The 22,228-nt window shown below is 44.0% G+C and overlaps 1 protein-coding gene across 1 annotated transcript; it reads left to right on the top strand.

Moving 5' to 3' along the window:
- Nucleotides 1-78: 78 nt before the first annotated feature.
- Nucleotides 79-20,722, top strand: MSRB2 (methionine sulfoxide reductase B2). Its single transcript, XM_021696752.2, has 5 exons — nucleotides 79-238; nucleotides 8,833-8,933; nucleotides 13,093-13,169; nucleotides 18,641-18,788; nucleotides 19,931-20,722. The coding sequence occupies exons 1-5, from the start codon at nucleotides 127-129 to the stop codon at nucleotides 20,033-20,035; spliced, it is 543 nt and encodes a 180-aa protein (XP_021552427.2). The 5' UTR covers nucleotides 79-126; the 3' UTR covers nucleotides 20,036-20,722.
- The last annotated feature ends 1,506 nt before the right edge of the window (nucleotides 20,723-22,228 follow it).

Genomic DNA, 22,228 nt, shown 5'->3' with positions numbered 1-22,228 from the left:
GGAGGGAGGCGGGGCGCGCGGGGAGGGAGGCGGGGCGCGCGGGGAGGGAGGCGGGGCGCGCGGGGAGGGAGGCGGGGCGCGCGGGGACGGTGTGCGTCGGCTCTGAGGGGCCACGCGTGCGGCGTCATGGCACGCCTGCTCCGTGCGTTCAGGGGTTTGCCCTTTCGAGGGGCGCCCTTGCGGGCCGTGGGGGGCCCAGCGGGCAGAGGCGGCGCGGGGGCCAGTCCCGACGACGCAGGTAGGACGCGGGCCGCGCAGGCCCCGCCGCCGCCTCCTGGCTTTCGGTTTTACTTCACCTGCCTGGACTAGAGGGCCCGAGCGCTGGTTCTGCACCTGGCGCTTCCTTCTCGAGAAGCTATTTGGGTGCGCCCGTGTCCGCCCCTCCTTGCGGTCCTGGACGGTGGGTTGTACATTTAGAGAGGTGTGGGCGATTGTTACTGATTTCCTCCCCCCCCGTAAAATGTCGGGCTCAGGAGCCCCTGGCTCTTATCCCCGGACTCCAGGTGAACAGTCGCGGTGGTTGGGTCAGCGACCAGACACCGCGCGCTCCCTCCTGTAATGGCCTGTGGTCCGTTACACTGTCCCCCTCTTAAATTGTGCGTGCTTCTTTTCCTAGGTGAGAAGCAAGCAGTTCAGACTTTGGATTCCTGTGGATTTAATTCTTGCCCTGCTGTTTCTATGTGTGTGTCCCGGACCCAGGGAGACGTGTGGGCTAATAACTAGTTCCCCTTTAGACTGATAATCATTGTTCGTCATTGGCTATGAGACAGACCAGGGAAGTGTGTGTGTGTGTGTGTTTCTTCGAAATGCCTTTGGCTCCTCTGTTGGACTGTGGCACATTTGCCTTTCACCTTTTAGTATGGAGTCACCTGGGGAGACCTGTGTCAATGGCCCTGTATTTCAGATATATTTCAGGGTAATTTAGTGCTCCCTGTGCATTGGCTTCATGGGCAACTGCCCCGCTGTCCCATCTCTGAATCCGATTGTGTTATGTATCCATTGAAGAAATGTGAAGATACCTATCTCCTCTGAAAATGTATCCAGTCGCTTGGACTTCTTTTTATCCCCTGAGGTTTTCAAAATGTTTTAAATAAATAAAAGCACAGGCAGTGTGGAGTAGTGGCTGATCCAACATGACTTCCAGTCATGGCCTTCAGCACCTCTTGGTGTAGTAGTCAGCCAATCTGATGATATTTGTTGCATACCTACTCTGTGCCAAGCATTGGTTTTCTGAGAACCACAGGGGATGGAAACATCATACTTGTGGGCTGGAGCTCTCCTCATTCCCCTTTATAGGATAGTGGTTTCAATGGAAACTTGTCTTTTATGGTTGTACTGGTGGTGTCAGAAATAGCCTAATGAATTGCCTTAGGATCAGAAGTTCTTCAGCAGCATTTAAAATTTGGCCAAACTCCAGTACATAACAGGAGCTGTGTAACTTATCAGACACCCCCTCCCCGGGGGTGTCTCCCTTCCTTATTCTAAGGAACTGATTTAAAAGAACGAAACTATGTGTACAGAGATGTTTTTAAGAGCCCTGCTCTTAAGAACCAGAAACTGGCTATAACCCAAATGTCCATCAGTTAAGGAATGCTTAAGTAAACCAGAAAAGTTCAATTCAGCAAACTATTAGGCACCCATTAAAAAGTATAGATAGGTAGTAGTTGGTGGCTAAGGGCTTTGGTGTTGACAGTGCCACTTACTGGCTCTATGTCTTTGGGCACGTTCTAAACTTGGGTACGTCCTAAACTTGGTAAGCTTAAACCTGTTTTTTTCTTATATGGAATAAGGATAATGATAATAATAGGGTTGTACAGAATAAATGAAAAAAAATTAAAATGCTTCATCACAATGATTGGCAGTTAGTAAGCACACAATAAATGTTAATTATAAAATTACATAAATAAATGGAAAGGACAAAAGCGCAGCTACATTTAACCTATGTTATAGACTTAGGGAAGGTTGAAAGAGAAACGAGAAGATGTTGATAGTGATGGAGGACAGTTCCACAGCACTAAGGTTTCTGATATGCGAGAGGTACCACCCCTATGATTTTGTCGTCAAGATTAACAAGAGCAAAGTCAATGCTCAGTCTCTCAGTCGAGACTGAAAGAGGAAAGTAAGGAGTATCCTGGAGAAAACTGTTGTTTCAGGAAAACACTCTAGAAATACTCAACTAAGAAACCATCCTGAGCATTGCTTCAACCAGTCCAGTCACTGGGGTGGGAAAGAAGACTAGTCTGCAAATTAGAGTGGGCTGGGGATTCGTTCTGTGCCAGTTCATAATAGATAGTCTCAACAAGTATTTATTGAAACAAGACTTGTTTGTGTGTGACACTTGGCAGTATAGCAGCTGTGGCCGGAAAGGTTAGCAAAACCAGAAGGAGATAACCGGTAGGTGACCATATGACCAAGAGAGGGTGTTCTTTAAAGATGAGAAGATGAGAAGATGTAAGCCCACCTCAGGAAACACGTGACCAAGAAGAAAGACAGCCTGTGCAAGTCACAGCACAAAGAAAGAAAGGAAGCCAAAGGACTGAGTTTTTCAAAGCCTAGTTCAAAGGAAAGCTGTGTAGCTATCTAGTACAATAGCAGAGCACCCAAGTCTTTTGATAGTGAAGATAGCAAGAGAATGCAGAGGGAATCTGGAAGACGTGTGGCCCCAAAAGGACCAACTCAAGGTGCAGATGATGTGGGTTCAGGACAGGAAACACCTCAGTCATGCACAAAAGGATGGGAGGACCAGTGCAGAATCCTCTCTGGCCACTGCTGGCCAAGTAACCTTACTCATTCCTAAATTCTCACTTGTTGTGTGTCGTATGTTCGGGTACCAAATTGCTGTTTGGTAAAACCGTGCAGAATTTACTCATGATGCAATTTTCATTCAGAATTTAGTTGTTTCCTAAAGCATAGTATATTAGTTGGCTGGAACAGCCCCAACAAAACACCACAGGCTGGAAGGTTGAAACACAGAAATTTATTTTCTCATCATTCTGGAGGCTGGAAGTTCAAGATCAAAGTATCAGCAGGGTTGGTTTCTCCTGGGGCCTCTCTGTTTTGCAGATGGCCGTTTATCTGCTCACACATCCCTAGAGTCTCTTCTTCTTCATATAAGGATACTGGTCAGATTGGGCCCATTCTTACGGCCCCATTTTAACATAATCACCTCTTTAAAAGTCCCATCTCCAAGATACAGCCAAATAGATTAGGGCCTACCCATATGACCTCGTTTGACCTTACTTATCTCTTTAAAGGCCATATCACCAAATACAGTTGCATTCTGAGGTGCTGAGGTTTGGGACTTCAACATACGAATTTTGGGAGGACACAGTTCAGCCCATAACACCGTGGTTACAGAAACCTCTGTAAGTGGTGCAGACCACATATATGCTGACCTGAGAGCACCTAGCTGACCACTGGTCATTTTGCTATCGAGGCAGAGTTTGTCTTCTCTTGACAGAGTCTTCCAGGCTGGCAGATTTACAGTTAAATTTTGCACAGTTGGTGCTCAGAGAGCAACTAGTCTGAACATGGTTACCCACCTATGAAACCTTTCATACACATAGTATAAAAGGGACATACTGATAAGGATTAGCGGAGCCATGAAAAATGTACTTTCTGATTTAGATGAAGGAGTAATTCTTCCATCTAACAATTTAAGTATTAGTTTTAAATTTTAAGCTAAAAAAAAAAAAAGAGGGAGGAGGGGAGTATCTGAAAACAAGTAGTCACTCTAATAGGTGTAGTAAAATACAGAACAATTGGAGAGGGAGCTGGGGTCTCATCCGGGACTCAGACTTTAGGTTCAAAGCTGAAGTGTGGGAGTCCCACTGAATTTTAGCTCTTCTTGAATTCCCACTTTCTCGTGTCAACTCTTTTATCATATTGCATATGGAAGGACACTAAGGACAATGCTTCCAGGAGACAATCCAGTTTTTTTTTTTCCCCTCTAATCCATTCCACTTCCTCCCCAAAAGGAGAAGGGAAGATAATAGCAGCTTTCCAGATTATAATTCCCAATCTTCGGACCAAGAGTCAGTTTTCCTCTTAGAAATCCATAAAAATAAGGCAAGATGTTTGCCAAAGCCAAGAATGTAGGTGGAGTGACATGGCAGGACAGGTACTTGCAGGGTAAAGAAAGTATTTTATCATGGTGCGCTGTTACCCCTTTCCTTAATAGATGTCAGTGATAGCCAGGGTTCAGGTTACACACATTCCCCTCAAAACCAGTTTAGATTCTGGGAGGAGGAATCAAATCCTACTAGCAAATCCTGCTCATGCTCTTGCCTTCCTTTTTTTCACTGTATGAGGTGGCCTCTGTGTGACCGATCCCAGCTTAGGTCATGCTGACACATTGGCTCTGGCCAAATTTTGGATCTTGCCCTTTTTTGAAGGCTTACAAAATATACACATCTCTCGGTCTTTTAAAGTGCCTAAAATGGAATGCCTTCCACTTCCCTTATGATTCAACACATGGTTCACATCCGTTAAAACCAGTTCCAATCCTCCTCGCCGTGGAGCCCAACGCAGGGCTTGAACTCACGACCTGGTCGAGACCTGAGCTGAGGTCAAGAGTCTGACCGACTGAGCCACCCAGGTGCCCCTCCCACTAGCTGTTAAAACAGCAAAAACATCTTTCCCTGCTAAGTCAGCCTGAAAAGATTTCAGTGTTCCCACCACTCAGCTGGTGGTTAAGCTGGCATTGCTTTGTGAAATTTCTGTTGTTACCTTGATAGTTATCTAAAGCTTATACAGTCAATAAAATTTTCACAATTTAACTGGCCTCCCATATTTCATCTACCCAAGGTCAAGCTTAAGAACAGCTCCACAGCTCTTGCCTTTTTCTCCTAAATGACCAATTTATCCTCTTCACTGGATCGTTCCCAGCAGCATACTAGAATACTGTGATCTTTCTCATCCTAAAAAATGCTCTTCATCTCACTTCCCCTTCCAGGTACCTCCAGAACTCCTGAAAGGACTTACCTGTTTGCACTGTCTCCCTTTCCTTCTTCCTATTCTGTATCAAATCTATTCCAGTCAGATTCACACACACACGCGCACCCACTCCTCCACCTAAACTGCTTTTTCAGGGCACCGCTGACCACCATATTGCTAAACCCAATGGATAATTATTAGTCATCTCTGTCTAGGACACCACATTCTTGCAGTATTCTTCCTGCCTCTCTGTCTGCTTGTTTCCATCTCCTCAACCTGTGTATCTTGGAATCCCTCCAAGTCCAGCCCTTGGGCCTCTCTGTTCTCTTGACAGTCACTGACTTGGGAATCTTCCAGGCTGATGGCTTTAAATAATATCGTAACACCGAGGAGTCCCAAATTTACATCTCCACCTTGGACTTCTCCCCAGTTTCTAAATCTATGTATCCAACTGCCTACTTGACATCTCCATTTGAATATTGAACTGAACATTGAATTTTGAAAATACTGAATTTTTATTAACAAGCCTCCAAACCTGTTCCTTCTGTAGGCTTCCCCATCTTCTACTGCTCAGACCAAGGAACTTGGAGTAGTGCCCCTTGACCATGTTCTTTCATGTACTTCACATCCGCTCTGTCAGCAAATCCTCTAGCTCTGCCATCAGAATACGTCTGGTGTGTGACCCCTCTAAGCTTGACTACTGCCACCACCCTGATGCAGAACTCTTCCATCTCTCAGCCAGGTTGTTAAAGTGCCCTCTGTCCTAGGTGCCCTGCTGCAAACTTTGGCCTCCTTCAATTTCTTTTAGTATATCAGCCAGGAATCCTTTTAAATATGCTAGGTCATGTCATGCCCCTGCTTACCTTCCAATGACTTCCACACTCAGAATAAAAGCCACCATCCTTAGGGTAGCCTTCAAGACCCTTGTTGGTCTGCCCCCACCTGCATTAGCTTTCTGCTCTCACTTCTTTTTTTTTTTTTTTTTTAAGAAAGCATTTAATGTTTTCTTATTTTTTTTTAATTTTATTTATTCATTTGAGACACAGAGATACAGAGAGAGAGAGAGAGCTTGAGCAGGGAGAGAGGCAGAGGGAGAGGGAGAAGCAGGCTCTCCGCTGAGCCAGGAGCCCGATGTGGGGCTCGATCCCAGGACCCTGGGATCATTACCTGAGCCGAAGGCAGACGCTTAACCATCTGAGCCACCCAGGCGCCCCACTGCTCTCACTTCTAATAACTTTCCTGCTCACTCCACCCATTCCCCCTGGCCTTCCTGCTATTCATCAAACATGCCAGGCACACCCAACTAATTTTTTCTCTTGCCAACATGCTCTTCTCCTAGGTATTCACATGGCATATTTTCTCATTTCAGTGTGACAACATTGAACAGTTTGGGCAGTGAGAAAAAAGAAGTGGTACAAACAGGGGAGAGCATAAAAATTAGGAGACTTTTGTGATCATCTATACTGGAGTTAATGGTGGCCTGACCCAAGGTAGTGGCAGAGAAGTGAGAATGAGCAGATCCTAGAGTTATTTAGGAAGTAGAAGCAACAGGGCTTGGTGCAAGGAAAAGGGAAGAGTCATGCATGATGGCCTGGCATTCTGATTTGAAGCATGGGGTCAATGAGAACACATGAGAGGAGGGGCAGATTTGGGTTGGGGCAGGGGAGATACACGAAGTCCTTCTGTGTGTGGTGTTTGAAACGGGACATCCTCGTGGAGGTCTCCAGGTGTGGTTATATATGGATCTAGAACTCAGCAGAGATCTAGGATGGAGGGTAAAATAGATTTGGGAGTCTCATCATGTGGATAGTACTGTAAGCTACTCATTGGATAAAATCACCCAAGGGGCAGGTGTGGTGTGGTAATAGAAGCGAGCCTAGGACGATAGATTCATCCGAAAACCACCAGTATTCCAGGGATGGCTAGAAGAAGTGGGGCTGAGGAAGGACGCTGAAAGGGAATAACAGGAGAGACGAGTATTGGGCACCATGGAGACCAAGGGAAATAAAAGCTACCACAGAAGAATGTCAAGTGTCAATACTACAGAGAAGTGAGAGAGAAGGATGAGGTGTTCTAGGTTTTACCGAGAAGTCCTCAGTGGACTCTGAGAATGGATGCAGTGCAGTGGGGGGAGGGAGGGTGCTGTGTCTTCAGTGCGTCACACCCAGAGGCACGCGATGTCGGCTTGCCCCACTGTTGGTCATGCTTACTTGGCTTACTTGGTTAAGGTGGTCACTTGTACATTTTTCCATTGTAAAGATACATTTTCTTCCTTTGTAATTAATAATATTTTGAAAATGTGTGACTCTTCCATTCTTCAGCAGTTTCCCACCCAGGGTTTTAGAATTCCCTGATGATTCTTGCTTGAGTCACTTATAATTTTAGTGATTATAAAGATTTTTTAAAAGGTTTATCATTCTGGGCGCCTGGGTGGCTCAGTCAGTTGGGCATCTGCCTTCGTCTTAGGTCGTGATCCCAGGGTCCTGGGATCGAGCCCTGCATCGGACTTCCTGCTCGGAGGGGAGCCCTGCTGCCTGCTTCTCCTTCTCCCTCTGCCATTCCCCCTCCCCACCCCCGCCTTGTGCTCTCTGGCTCTCTCTCTGTCAAATAAATAAATCAAATCTTTTTAAAAAATAAAAATAAAAGGTTTATCATTCCTTGTCCATTTATTACTTGGCATTCTGCCTGGTAACTCTGAAAGCCACTGAGCAGCAATAATTGTCACATAAATACATTCTGCTTTGCTCCCCAAGAAATGAGTTCCAGAAAAATAGTGTGTACCTGAGCTCTATTTTCATAGGCAATTGCAGAGGTGCATTTCCAGAGTAAACAAGAAATCCCCATAGCCTTGTAAAAAGTATTTAAGAAAGGACAACTTTTAATATATTTAACAGATTAAAAACCTTTTAATAAAATGTAAACAACTATAAGCAATCAACAATATACAATACTGAACATACCATATTGTATAGTATTATGAGCTACCAATGAAGACAGTAGTCTTTCCTTACCTGAAAGATAATTTAGGACCTTTTGGTAACCAAAAGTGAATATCAAGTACGATTTTCAGACATGTTTCATATTTGGTGGTGATACCACAAGTGTCTGACCTTTCATCTATGTTGCTGTGATCAGGTCACTAAGCCTCCAGGCCTCTGTGTTCTCACTTGTAAGTCGAGGTGGACAGATTATAAAATCCTTTCCAATTCTTCGTGTTGGATGATTGAAACATTGATTATATATGTCAGGCTTCCTACTCCCCTTTGGCTAAAAGGAGTATTGTCCTACTTGCTTTGTTTACACTCACTGGAGTAAAAGTAGTAAGATTGAAGCATAAGAATAGATTCTGGTAGGTCTCCGTTTCCTTTTAAGGGCATTGGCTAGTCTCTTCTTTTTTCCACACAAGAAGATTTTTTAATAAAGACCTCCGTTGACAAACAAAATCAGAGAGATTTTTATAAACCAGCGAAGGAGAAGAGTTTAATAACCCACTAGCTCAAGGTTCTTTCCTCTCCAATCACTCAGCTACTCCCAGATGTATCCTGACGGGAAATACTCCTCTGAACGTAGTCATAGAAGAAGGATCAATTTCTACCCCCGGGTACCTGAGGAGAATTTATTCTGCATTATTTCATATTTGAGCTGCCTCTTGAGCTTCTGTACCCCAGTGGGACTGGAACACTGGCTGGCTGCTTGCTGTTCCTTTCTTGTTAAACTGATGAGTCAATTGAAGCATTTTGTACTGGGGCTTTCTGGTCCCTGTGAAGGAAGATGTAGGAGAGGGAGGGGACAGCCTTGTTCTGCTGGGGGGTCATGCACTTCAGGAGAAAAGCTGAAGAAAAAACGTCATTGTGCCTTTTTGTTTTAATTTTTTAAAATTCCTCTTGAACCACACAGGGTCTCTCCCAAAGCATGGGCCGTCTCTCACCAAGAGTGAATGGCAAAAGAAGCTGACTCCAGAGCAGTTCTATGTTACGAGAGAAAAAGGAACCGAAGCGGTAAGCTGCGCCCGTGACAGTTTTGTGACTGGATGGGTCGGGGGTGGCAGGAGGGCGGGTTGGGACAGGTGTAGCTACAGAAGCCCACTCATCTGCATCTGCTCTGCCAGTCTGGTCCTCCTCTGTGCTTCTCCCTCTCAGGCACCGCTGCCCATCCACTGGTAGGAGGCCCCGGATGCCTCCCCTCCCTCGCCTCGCCCGCCTCTTCTGCCCCCTCAATAACCTTCCAGTTGCTCTGCTTCTCTGCCCGATCTTGCCTCCACGCTGCCCCAGGTTTCCCCCTGCCTCTTGCTGGGTGGATGGCGTGTGGCAGCCTCAGGCTGTTCTGGCTGCCGTTCTCTACAAGGCTGCCAAAGAGGGGTGCCTGGGTGGCTCAGTCGGTTAAGCGGTTAAGCGTTTGCCTTTGGCTCAGGCCATGATCCCAGGATCCTGGTGCATCAGGCTCCCTGCTTAACAGGGAACCTGCTTCTCCTTCTCCCGCTCCCCCTGCTTGTGCCTTGTGCGCGCTCTCTCTTTCTCTCTCTTTCTCTGTCTGTGTCAAATAAATAAAATATTTAAAAAAAAAAGACAGAAGAGATCTAAAAAACACAAATCCAACCACATCCCTCCACTGCTAACAATCCCTCAGTGGTTTCCCACTACTTCCAAGGTAAAGAAAAAAGTTTACAAACGGCTTATTAGGCCCTACAGGCTCTGCCCTCTGCCTTCTGCCCCTATCCTCAGTCTGGCTATTTTTCCTCTTTGTCTCCACACTTCGACCACACTGCCCTTCTTTCAGCTCTCAAACACCCTGGGCTCCCTTCTCCCTAAGGCCCTTGCCTGCTGCGTCCTTCTTCTCTCCCCTCACCTTGCCCTGTTCATTCAGACATACCTCCTCCCTCAGCTGCAATCCCATGTGCTTGGCCCCAAGCCGGGCTTGCTTTTCCCAGCACTCTCCCTTTAGAGCATTTGCCATTGTTGGGACATTCCTGGCACCTAACATCGTGCCCAGCTAGAGTCTGCACTCAGAGAGTAAATTTTTGTGAATATTGAATGAGTGCAGGCTGAGAGGCGCAAACATTATTTAAATGGCATTCAACAAGCTCAGCTTTGTTCATTTCTGGAGGGAATTGTCCTCAGTGGTTCCTCATAGTTCTGTTTTCCCAACACAGTGTTTCTTCACAAGTCGTCTATCTTAGACCCAAATATAACCCTTGGAATAGAGCTGTTGAACGTGGTTATTAGACATTTTCATTTGTGAAGGAGACCCCACGGAGTGGACCACGGTGGTTTTGCAAAGTTGTAGAGTATTTATATCTTTTCTTCAGCAGTCCCTGCAAAGTCCAGACAACTGTCCCTGTGCACGTGGCCTTATCATCATGGTGAACCCTCAGCTTCTCTGATGCTGAAGTCGTTAGGCCAGCAGATCCCAATAGAGTCTTGTAAAGTACTGGTATTTTTTAAAACCTCCTGTGGGTGGGATTTTAATAATCCTTCATGGGAAAAGAGACACAGTCATTTATTGCAAATGGTTGGGGGAGCCACGTGTGATGCTCTGTGTGCAGTTGGGTGTATCCCAGAATATTTAAGCCAGCCCTTTCTCAGGGACACAGCCGGGCGGGGTTTGGTATATGTACAGAGCCTGGAGATGAGCTGACAGATGTTGAGGAGAATAAATCTGTGGGATTCGCAAACAGATGGTGCAGTATACTCTGTGCATTTGGCCATTTTACAAAATGAGCATCATCCATTATTTTAAGTAATGTTATAAATCCCTTTCAGTTGATCCATTTCCACATGTAACTTTTTAGAATATTGCAGAACCAACTGTAAGCCTGGCTAACGAAAGGGAAGTAACACATCTCAGCTTTCTGTTTGGTGACTCAAACTTAAGAATTCAGTTGTACATGTTTTGATCGGGCAGCAATAAAAACATGTGCACTCTACTAGACACAACAAAGGAGTTTATAGCCTGGTTGCACAACAGCTAAAAGTCAAGTATCAGTAGAAGGCCGGTTTCCTGCAGGCCTTCCTCTCTGTCCCCTACAGATCTGCTCTCCACATGCTTCACTCTGCTCTGGGAAGAATAACATGCTCCCTTCCCTTCTGACTACTGCTCAGGTTTGGCCAGTGGATGATGCTAGCAAGGTCAGAGGACACAACAGAGAAATAGGATCCAGGGTCCTCTAGTGCAGGCTGTAGCTCCCGCAGGCTGCCCTCACCTACAGGCTCTGGTAACTGCCTCTTCCTTTGTCCCACGGGCCTAGTAGGGGTGGGGTGTTCTCAGAGCCACTGGCCCTCCGAGTGCTTCACCCTCCCTTGCTAGTTTCCACTGGCCCTGTCCCCACCTTTGTAAATCGTTCTGTATGAAATTATCTGCAAATCACCCCTTTGAGTGTGCCATCTGTTTCCAACAGGTATGTTGTATTGACCAGACCAAAGGAGGGAGAAGTCCCATTGGTCCAGACAGACTGCCTTCGGGCCACTGTAGCAGGATACCACAGACTAAGGGGCTTAAACAACAGACATTTATTTCTCACAGTTCTGGAGGCTGGGAAGTCCAAGATTAGGGTGCTGGCCAGTTCAGTTCCTGGTTTTTCCCCCTATCTCTGTAACCTTAGCACCCAGACCAGCACTGGGTACATACTAGGTTTTCAAGTAAATATGAGAATGAACAATTGAGAAAGAAGTTGAGTTTGGCTCTAAATAAATGATAGGACTTCTGCAGAATTGAGGGAGGAGGAGGGAGACATCAGGAAATCAGTCTAGGACGCAGTGGATAGATGTCACTTCATAAAAATGCCTCAGCTAAGGATTCCTTTTTATTTATTTATTTTTTTACTGGGATACCTGTTGCTTGTTACTTGTTACTTCACCTGTCCCCTGCAATGACATAATTATATTTTGATTTTGATCAGACTGTCTGGATCCTATGAGTAGGCTTTCCAGATCAGCTTCAGGACAGGTAGCCTTTTGGCACGTGTGTCTCGTCAGCCCAGGTGGGAGGGATGTGAAACTTCATGGCAGATGCCGATCCGTGCCAAGGTTGGGAGCCGGCATGCAGGGGGACAGGCCATAAAAAGATCAGCTTACTACTGTTCAGATTTCTGCAGCTAAGTTTAGAGTCTTTAAAGAGAGAAAACATCCAAGTGTGCCCAGATGGTAGGCTCAGTGGGTTATTTTGAAATTGTCCATTATGTGGCTTGCTGAAAATGTGCTGTTAATACTACTACAGGGAATTTGAATGTTTGACCTGTGAATTTGTTGAGTTGGGGAATCTAGAAAGGGCAGAAGAGTCCAGCTTATTTCCTAAGTCAGTTCTGTGACTTGGTGACCCATTCTGTGCATTACTTCTCTTTCATCCCGTGAAATGGGATAGTGCTTGCCACCAGGCTCTGGTTATGGATCTTCCGTGGTTGGTTTATTGGTTTTTTTTTTTTTCCTTTTAATTTACTTTAACAAAAGGAATTGGGCAAGAAGATCTTTGTTTCTTTTTTAACAATGAAATCCAGTTTTCAAAATAGCATTTTGCAAGGTACTGACTTGGCAGACTCATTGCCTCAAGTCTCCTGTGTTCTTCTTGGGAGACCTTTGAAAGCCTACAGACTCTTTAAGCCACAGTTAATGAAGTAATTTCATCTAAGTAGTAACTTCGGTACTGGGATAATCTAACTCATTATTTAAACATTTATTAAGTATGCTGTGTCCTAAACACCACGACGTGAGGCATGTTAAAGGCACAGCCACGAGCCCACAGAGCTGTGCTTTTTATGTATTTATATTCTATCTTTAATTGGAGATTTCACAGTGTTTTAGACAGTGGACTGGATTCCTATTGTATTAGCTCTTTTGAGATGAAGACTGAAATCTTACACAATCCAGAGGACTGTTCGCTCACTTTTTCATGGACTTTGATGTTCTTGGATGAAAGGTGCTGTATAAATACAAAGCATTATTAATGTCATAATTTGAATATTTGGCACTTAGGCCGGGTTGTGATAAGCCTACAAGGCTGCTTCATTGGGCAGGTTATGATTTCCTCTCCAGTGATATTTACACTTTGTCCAATTAGTACAAAAATTCCTTTATTTGGGGACTGAATCTTGGATTTAAATCTGCTGTATCATCTCCTGCTGGTGTTATGAGAAGCCTGTACCTGATATGTCTAATTTACTTTCAGCCTTTCAGTGGGGTCTATCTGAATAACAAGGAATCAGGAATGTATCACTGTGTGTGCTGTGACAGCCCACTCTTCAGGTAAGGATCGAGAGAGGGACTGAAGGAGAATGGACCTCCAGATTTCTTACAGCTCTGTCTCATTCGAAGCCTGGGATAAATACATGCCCGTGTTGTTTTTAATTGCCCTCCTCATTTGGCATAGCTGCTATCAGGAGAGCTATTTCTATAAAATACTTGCCCGTCTTGATTATTTCCAGCATTTACGGCAGTTAACGAGACTTCTTAGCCTATATTCTTTCTTCCCGTATCCCTGAGAAATAGCAAACAAATAAAACTTCGTAGGCACCTTAAGATAATGCTATTAGAATATTTTCCTGGGAAAGTATTTAAAGAAATCTAAACCATAATAGTATTTGCTTGGCCATATGATTGAAACTATCTCTCTCCAAGGGAAAATGGGTTTATAATTTAATTTGGGAAATGTAGAATTTTATGAGGATAGATTCCCCACAGTGCTTGACAGTAGTGAATACCATGCCCCCTTCTATATAGCTAAAAGTAAATTTAATTGTCCCTTGATTTCAAAGCCTCTTTTAAGTCAATCAGGATCTGAAATCTCTCAACAAAGGCTTTTTTGTTTAGACATGACGGAAACAGTCTAAAAAAAGTAGATTCGATGAAGAAGAAAGGAAAATATCTTTGAAGTTCTGAAAACAGGACTTCAAAGATGTTTTCCTTTCTTCTGCATCAACTCTAAATTGGTTTAGAATAAAATATAAATCAAGCCAGCTCTGTGAATCTTCCATTAGGCAGCGCTTCATTACGTCCTCTGGGCTTTGAGCAGACTGGGCTTTCTTGGGCTGCTGGCTGCTAATGTGGGCTGAATTTGGAAAGCCAGTCCCTGCCTGCAAGGATGAGGAACAATTAGGATTGATTTCCCTTCATGCTTACGGAAGGGCAGGTCTTTGCTCAGATTCATTCACTATGTCAGTGGCTGGTAAGGAGACATCTAAGGTAGCGGTCGGCCCGGGATGGCCTGGTGAAAACTAAGAGAAGCAGGTTAATCTTAACAAAGTAAAATGTGGGACACATATTTCTGAGACATTAGTTATTCCTTGACGTTTGGTTCTGTTAAGGAGAACTAGGACCTTGAGGTGGCCAGCCTGCTTTTAGTCAAAAAAGGTGTACCATGGTGTACCGCCTTGTTACACTGTGGTAACCAGATAGATGTTCTTTTCTATCTTTGGACTGTGAAAACAAAAGATGAGAAGTCACTCTTGTAAGAGCATTCTTCTAATTTGCATTCTTCATTTTTTGACTTTATTGGTGTTCCGGTTTCTGCACTAGCAAAGTTGAGACCTTTTCCTACCTAGTGCCCACCATCCCTCACCACAGCAGTCAGTCATGGAGTCTCAGAATGCTGGAGCAGGGAGGGACCTGAGACCAGAGTGCAAAGCTCTGTCCAGTAGAGAATTCTATGATCATGGAAATGTTCTGTATCTGCTCTATCCAATATGGTAGCCACATGTGGCTCTTGAGGACTCAAAATGCTGCTTGAAGATGAATCTTTAATTTTATTCAATTTTAACTAATTTAAACCTAAAAGCCCACATGTGACCAGTGGCTACTGTATTAGCACAGTGCTAGTCCAAATTAAGGAAGTTGAGTGACCACAACTGCAGGTCGCGGAGATGGTGAAGCAGCCAAGACTAATAGGAGAACCAGCCGATTCTCCAAAGCCCGTTTACCAAAGGCCAGTGTACTGAGCTGCCAGTTCACCAGCTGACTTGTTTCTTTTTTAATCATTTAGTTTTGGTTGGAAAGTTTCTATTTTCTTTTCTTAGGGACTTTGGAGTAAGTTTCTGTTCCATTTTCCTGCTACTGCTGTTGCTACTGTAACTGAGACTGGGAGAAATAAGAATATATTTGTAAGAATCTCTTATGTTCCAGAATATACTCTTCTTAAAGCTGTATTTGTTTATAGGAGAGATGGTATAGGAGAGTGGCTAGGGTGCTTGGGTATACATCGCGGCTCCATTGCTGTGTGACCTTGGGCAAGTCTCTTAACCAGTCCATGCCTTGGTTTCCTCACCCGTGAAGTCGCATGACTTCAGAAACCTGTGAGAGGATCAACTGAGGTACGAGGTAACTCATGCGAAAGCACCCGTGCCGTGCCTGGCATGTGCTGAGCACTCAGTACACGTGAGCAACAATTCTTCTTAGAGATAGATCCTTCTTCAGGCTATCTATATGAATAAATCTTTGATAATGAGGAATTCTTGTGAATGTGTGCTAGTTAATGAGAATCTGTAAGTGGAGATTATATTCCTGAGCATGCTTCGCATTCAAGAGGATAGTCTTAGGAAGATATTCTTGTTTTACCTCTCATTCCCCTCTCTCCCCACTGTTCCAGTCTCCAGCCTTAATAATAGCGAGCAGGGGTGGAGAAAAAGTCAACGTTCCTTCAAATGCTTGTATAGGTAGAGTCAAAATGAGGCAAAACGTTGGTCAACCCAGAAAGAGTCAGGTAGATGTGGGACCACTGCCTCTGGGCCGCTGGGCTCCTGCTGCCTGCAACACTGCTTTCACACACGGCCACCATGGTGCGTGTTCCGGGAGACACACCTCTCCAAACCAGAGGCCTCTGATCCAGGGTTTCCAGGTCAGGAAGACTCTTAGGATATTATCGCTCCCCTGGGGACTCCAGTCTGTTGCTTTATTAACCTTGGAATCATGTGACTTTGCCCCCGCTTCCTGCGGTTCCCCTTTCTTCTCCTTTCCCCTCTCCCCCTGCCATACCAATTCTGGAAGTGTTTATTAAAATCGACTGTGGGGCCACATACCTCATGCTCCCACATCTCCTCAGAATAGAGGGACTCTGAGAGCCTGATATTACTTGCCTTTTTACATAACATCCAGATGTCCTGCATGTTATAAGGAACTAAGTAACATTGGTGAAAAACCTTTTGTGTGTTCCCATTCCTCCAAACGAATGGAGATTCTTCTAAGATGTTATAGAGTTGGCAATTCTCACCAGGTGCCTCTGCTATTGGTTTTGGGGGCTCTGGAATTTCCAGAAATGAAGAAAAATCAACGCAAATAACCATACAACAAACATGCAAACACGTAACACACAAACACATAACAACAACAACAACAACAACAACAAAAAACACTAAAAAAAACCCACCTCTAAGTGTATATGAAAAGAGATGATCCAGTATGGTTTCAGTTTTCCAAGGGAGAGCCTTGCTAATCATTTAACTATGTATATTGGAACTTCAAACTGGCCTTAAAGTTAGATTTCCACTCTTAAATTATGTATGATGGGCCTCTCATATTCCCTGGTAAAATCTCCAGATTCTGTATATTGCATCAATAAAGATTTATTGTTTCCCATAAACATTTTAAATGACTTTTTATTAGCCTTAGATTCATTCATTAAAAAATTTATTATATTCGGGGCACCTGGGTGGCTCAGTTGGTTAAGCGACTGCCTTCGGCTCGGGTCATGATCCCAAGGTCCTGGGATCGAGTCCCACGTCGGGCTCCCTGCTCAGCGGGAAGCCTGCTTCTCCCTCTCCCACTCCCCCTGCTTGTGTTCCCGCTCTCGCTGTGTCTCTCTCTGTCAAATAAATAAATAAAATCTTTAAAAAAAAAAAAATTTATTATATTCATAATTCTCCATCAAAATGCCTTTAATGATCACTAGTTACATCTAACTTTAAGGGTGGAAAGGCTGTGATAAAAAGACACTTAAAATGTTTTTCCCTGGGCCAGGGTAGCTCGGATGAATAGTTTTGAACCCTTTCAAAAAGGGTTGCAAAAAAAATTGGACCCACGGCTGCTCAAATTTCATGGATATCTGTTATTAATAGTAATGATGTTTAAAAAACACTGTAGCTACTGACTTACGTACCATATATCTGACACCATGCTAAATACACTATACCTAGAAAGTATGTCAGGTAACCCTCTCAGCAGCTTTGTGAGGAAATAAGGCCATTACAGTTCTACCCATTAGGGCACTGAGGCTTTAAAAGAGTAAATAACTGGCCAAGGTCACACAGATGTATCAGAGCCCGGATTCATGCCCAAACCTTTTGGAAGTCAAGGCCCTTATTCCTCAAAGTTCAAAAAGCCTGGTCTGAGGACCCCGGGAGTTCCTGGGACCTTTTTAGGGGATCTACAAGGCCCTCTCTTTTCTAACTGCCTGCCCACGAGGCCACATCCTCTTCCTATACTTCAGTCAAAATAAGATTGCAGCAGATTGAATGTAGAAGCACATATGAAGAGTCAATGGTCTTTCCTTTTTTAAGCTAGACATTAAAGAGATTTGCAGAATTGTAAAACATTGCAACTCTTCTCACTAAATGTTTGTTTCATTTTGGAAAATATAATTATCTGTCAGAAGAATAGGTTATTTATGCTACCAGGTAATGAATTTATTATTTTAAAAAATAACGTAGAAATATTTTTAAATTCTGTTATAATTTCTAATTTGTTAAGCAGTGATACACATAATTCATGTAAAGAAAAGAGATCCTCAGTAATTTTTTAGTATAAAGCAGTCTTGAGATGAAAACGTTTGAGAATGACTGCATTACACTAGACTTTCTTCTGGGGTTTGTGCACTAAACTGAGCTTCCTTCTGTGTTCAGTCTCGGGATTTGATTATTTGCCACTTTTCCTTCTCTTTGCTCAGCTTTTTGGGTTTTTTGTTTTGTTTTGTTTTGTTTTTTGTTTTTTGCAGTTTACAGTGCATTTCTCTCCCTCTTCCTTAGAGAGAGAGAGAGCTGTCTCCCTGCCATTAAAAAACTTTCACTCTATTTTCCTGGTACCATTTGAGGGAGCTCACCTTCAGAGCACGTGGAGAGTGGTTCTGTGGTGAGTGGATTCGCTTGTTGCCCTCCCACTCTTTGGTCGGCCCTTCTGGCCCTCTCCCACCTTGGCGTCATTAGCTCCTGTGGGCCTTGCCCAAAAGGGTCCCTGCACTGGCAGCGACAGATGAGGCCTGGAGGGGGTATGGAGCCTGCCCAGTGTCACCCAGCTAAGAAATGGCAGAGGCAGCTTTGGAATCCACACAGGCAGGCAGGTAACCCAAAGGGCCCGCTGCTGACAGTGGGCATTTCATCAGGCCTCCGGCTGCTGGGCCCAGACCCTCATGCCCTCCTGTGACCACGAGTGTCTCATTTCCGTTTCCCCCTTGCCTACATTTAGAGCCCTTGGGTTTGATCTGGGTTTCCTAATACGCATCACAGGTCACAAAGCCCCTAGTGTTTTTCAGTCCCTGTCAGACACGGAGAGAGAGGCCTTCAGCATCAAAGGAACAAGAGGTCCTTTGACGATGATGAGATGTGTTTAATAGTGAAAGTGCAGTGGACGAAGTTCCCATGGAATGGATTGCTCCTGTAACTGGCCTGGCGATCTGGCAGAGGAGAGAGGAGGGGGTCAGACCCTGCTGGGTAGAAAAATGAGTTGGGGCATAAAATGCTCTTTGTATGTTAATAACGTCTTAGCAGCTGCAAACTGGTGAATGTCTTCCACAGTTCCGAGAAAAAGTACTGCTCCGGCACCGGGTGGCCTGCCTTCTCGGAGGTGCACGGGGCGTCTGGCTCTGATGAAAGGGACGCGGGCATCCTGAGACGTGTGGACACCTCATTAGGATTAACTCGCACCGAGGTTGTCTGCAAGCAGGTGGGGTTTTTTGTGTTGTTTTGTCTGTTTGGTTTTCCCCGATGCTGCCCCAGCCCAGGTGCCACAGAGAGCCTATGTGGTGTTAAAACCTGGGAGTACTTCTGTCCCTACAACACGCTGGGTTTCTGTGCTTGCTGCTTCTGATCCCTCTCTCCCATGATTCTGGGCACCGTAAGGAAGAGAAAGAACCTTCCTGAGCCACTTTGAAGTAGCCTTTTCTGGTTCTAGCCTTCCAGAGATGGGCCAGAGTGAGGGTCTGAAAGAAGGAGTTGGCCCTGCACATTGTTTGGAACGGGGACAGACAGCAGGAAGGCCCAGGGTGCTCAGCATCTCTCCACCTCCTTCCCACTCTGCAGCATGTCACCAGAAGTCAGAGGGACGCTGCAGGGAATGTTGGCACATTATTCCTTCCGCGGGTCTGGGAGGAGATGGTGCCTTAAATCCAGACAACAGGCTCATTTTTATATCCTTGGATGCTTACTTTTTTAGTTTTTTAAAACACCAGAGGCAAGCAGATAAACATAGCATAGTCTTATCATCATCAAAAAACCATGATAATACACTGGCTGCAACATTATCGAGTACTTACCTAGGTTTTGTATTAATGCTTTACATGCACTGTATCAGTTAATCATCACAAAAGCTTTATTACGTAGGTGTAATTGTTAGTTCCCATTTTATAGATGAATAAATCAAGCCCTAAGTTAAATAACTTGCTCACATTCTCACTGATAGCTATTTACCGCTACTGTGCCTTGCATTCTTTGACTTCTTTTTTTTAAAGACGTATTTATTTATTTGAGAGAGACAGAGAGTGCACACTTGCATGACTGTGGGAGTGGGGGGAGGGGAAGAGGGGAAGAATCCCAAGCAGACTCCCCACTGAGCACGGAGCCCAACTTGGGGCTCGATCTTGCAACCCATGAGGTCATGACCTGAGCCAAAACCAAGAGTCGGGTGCTCAACCGACTGAGCCACCCAGGCGCCCCGGCGTTCTTTCATTTCCTACATGCATTCTGCTGTGATGGACTTTTTCCCCATACAAACACTGGAGTGGGGTGGCCATGTGGGGTTCATCGGTCTAGTTTGTCTAGAGAACTTTGTCTCAGTGGAGAAATGACAGAGGCATCTCTCCTTTGCAGTGTGAAGCCCATCTTGGCCACGTGTTTCCTGATGGACCTGGGCCTAGTGGTCAGAGGTTTTGCATCAACAGTGTGGCCCTGAAGTTCAAACCAAGGAAACACTGACTGTCTCTGAGGATCCCTTTCTATCGCCACTGCTTCATTTACCCCCTCAATTTTCAATTTATGTGAATGACTTGTTTTATTTACTATCAAACTAAGCAAAGTTTGCTGCTGGCACCAAGCAAGTCCCAACTTCTGTAATTGATTTACCTGGAATCAACCCAACCCCAACTCCAGCTTGGATGGTGGAATTTCACAGAATGACAGAGGGGCAGCCATTTCCGTCCAATTGACTTCTTTAGGCTTTGCCTGGGACCAGAGGGCATGGCTCTTTGGGGACATTAAGAAACTAATGGACTACAAACCAAAAATTCCTGCAAAACTACCCTGAACTTTCCATGGTATTAAGTGCTTTGTGGACATACATAGGTGAGGGATCAAGAGAAAAGAGGAAGGAAATATGGGATCAGAGTAATCAACAATCCCAGCATTGAAAGAAGTACCAAGGACTGGGATTATGGAAGAGCAGCATTTGGGAGACACACATGGTGATCAGTGGGATGCATGATTCTTTTTCAAAATTTTAGAATGTCTTGAACATTCTGGTTTCATCCCTTCTACCGGCAAATAAGTTCCAATGGGAGTTTGTTAGATTTCAGTGATAATGAGTAAAAGTGGCTACAAAGTTAAGCTTTAACATGTTCAAATAAAATATTGAGTAAAATTTTATGTGTGCTTTTTGTCTGAGCCTATGAAGTTGCTCTTTTATAAAAACAACTCTGTGGGGCACCTGGGGGTGGCTCAGTTGGTTAAGCGTCTGCCTTCAGCTCAGGACATGATCCCAGGGTCCTGGGATTGAGCCCCACATTGGTCTCCCTGCTCAGCGGGGAGTCTGTTTTTCCCTCCCCCCTCTGCCCTGCTCCTGTGCTCAATCTCTCTCTCTCTCTCAAATAAATAAATAAAATCTTTAAAAACCTGGAATATTTTTTAAAAATCTAAATCAAATACCAAAAAAATTAGATTACATGGTAGTAGGGATTTGGTTATAGCAACACTAATAGGAACTCAACTGTTTCACAAATTGAGAGTCTTGAATAATTTGCTATTGAAAGTATTTAAATTATTTGGGACATAATAGAAAGGAAACAGTTATTCCATTTCTTTTCCTTATTAGCTTGTAATGCATTATGCAGCTCGTTTTTTAGTGGTTACCTTGGAAATAACAACATGCATCCTAAACTTGTCACGGTCGTATAAAAATTATTACTTTTTGCTACTTCTCCAGGGATGCTAACCTCAGAACACTTTAACCCCATTAAACACCCTTCTGTATTTTGTGTTACTATCCCTATGTATTTAATTTTACACGTTTTAACCCCCACAAGTCATTATTAATTTATATGACAATATTTATTTATATTTACCTACATTTTTGCCCTTTCTGTTACTCATTTCTTCCTGAAATCCTGTTTCCCTATGGGGTTATTTTTTTCTGCTTGAAGAATTCCTTTTTGTTTTAGTTCATGATTCCTAGTGATGGATCTTCTGTTTTTTGTTGGCTGAGAAATGTATTTATTCTCCCTTGAAATGTTGAAAGCTTTATTGAGAAAAAGTTGACATACGAAAAAGTTTCACATATTTATAATTTTGATGAGTTTGGTCTCCTTTCATTTTGGAAATATTCTTTTCCCTGGGTATAGAATTCTAATATAGAAAAATTTTATTTCAGCATTTTTAAAGTTTTGTTCCATTGTCTTTGGCTTCCATCATTTTCTCTGAGAAATAAGTTGTAAGTGATATTGTTGCTCCTTTGAAAGCAGTGTATTCCCCTCCTCAACCCCAGCTATTTTTGTGAATTTCTCTTTTTATTTGATTTTCAGCAGTTTATGTTGTACCCTGGTGTGGTTGTCTTTGTATTTATTGTGCTTGGGGTTCATAGAGTTCTTTGAATCTTTTTATCAGTTTTGGAAAATTTGATTCTCTCTTCACTATTGCTTTTTCCCTGACCTCACTCCTGTCCTTCTGGAACTTGAATCACACAAAAAGTTAAGACCATTTATTGCATCCCACATAACTCTAAGATTCTTTTCTGAATTTTCCCATTCTTTTAAATTTCTGTACTTCAGTTTGGATATTTTTTGTCAACATGCTCTCTAACTTACCAGTCTTATCCTTTTGCTTCTCTAGTCTGCTTTTATTTATTATTTATTTTTTAAAATTTGTTTGTTTGAGAGAGGGAGGTGAGTGGGGGTGGGG

Source organism: Neomonachus schauinslandi, chromosome 5 (genome assembly GCF_002201575.2).
Source record: "Neomonachus schauinslandi chromosome 5, ASM220157v2, whole genome shotgun sequence".
Lineage (NCBI taxonomy): Eukaryota > Metazoa > Chordata > Mammalia > Carnivora > Phocidae > Neomonachus > Neomonachus schauinslandi.
The sequence above is the reverse complement of the archived record's forward strand: the minus strand, read 5'-3'. Positions and strand labels throughout refer to the sequence as shown.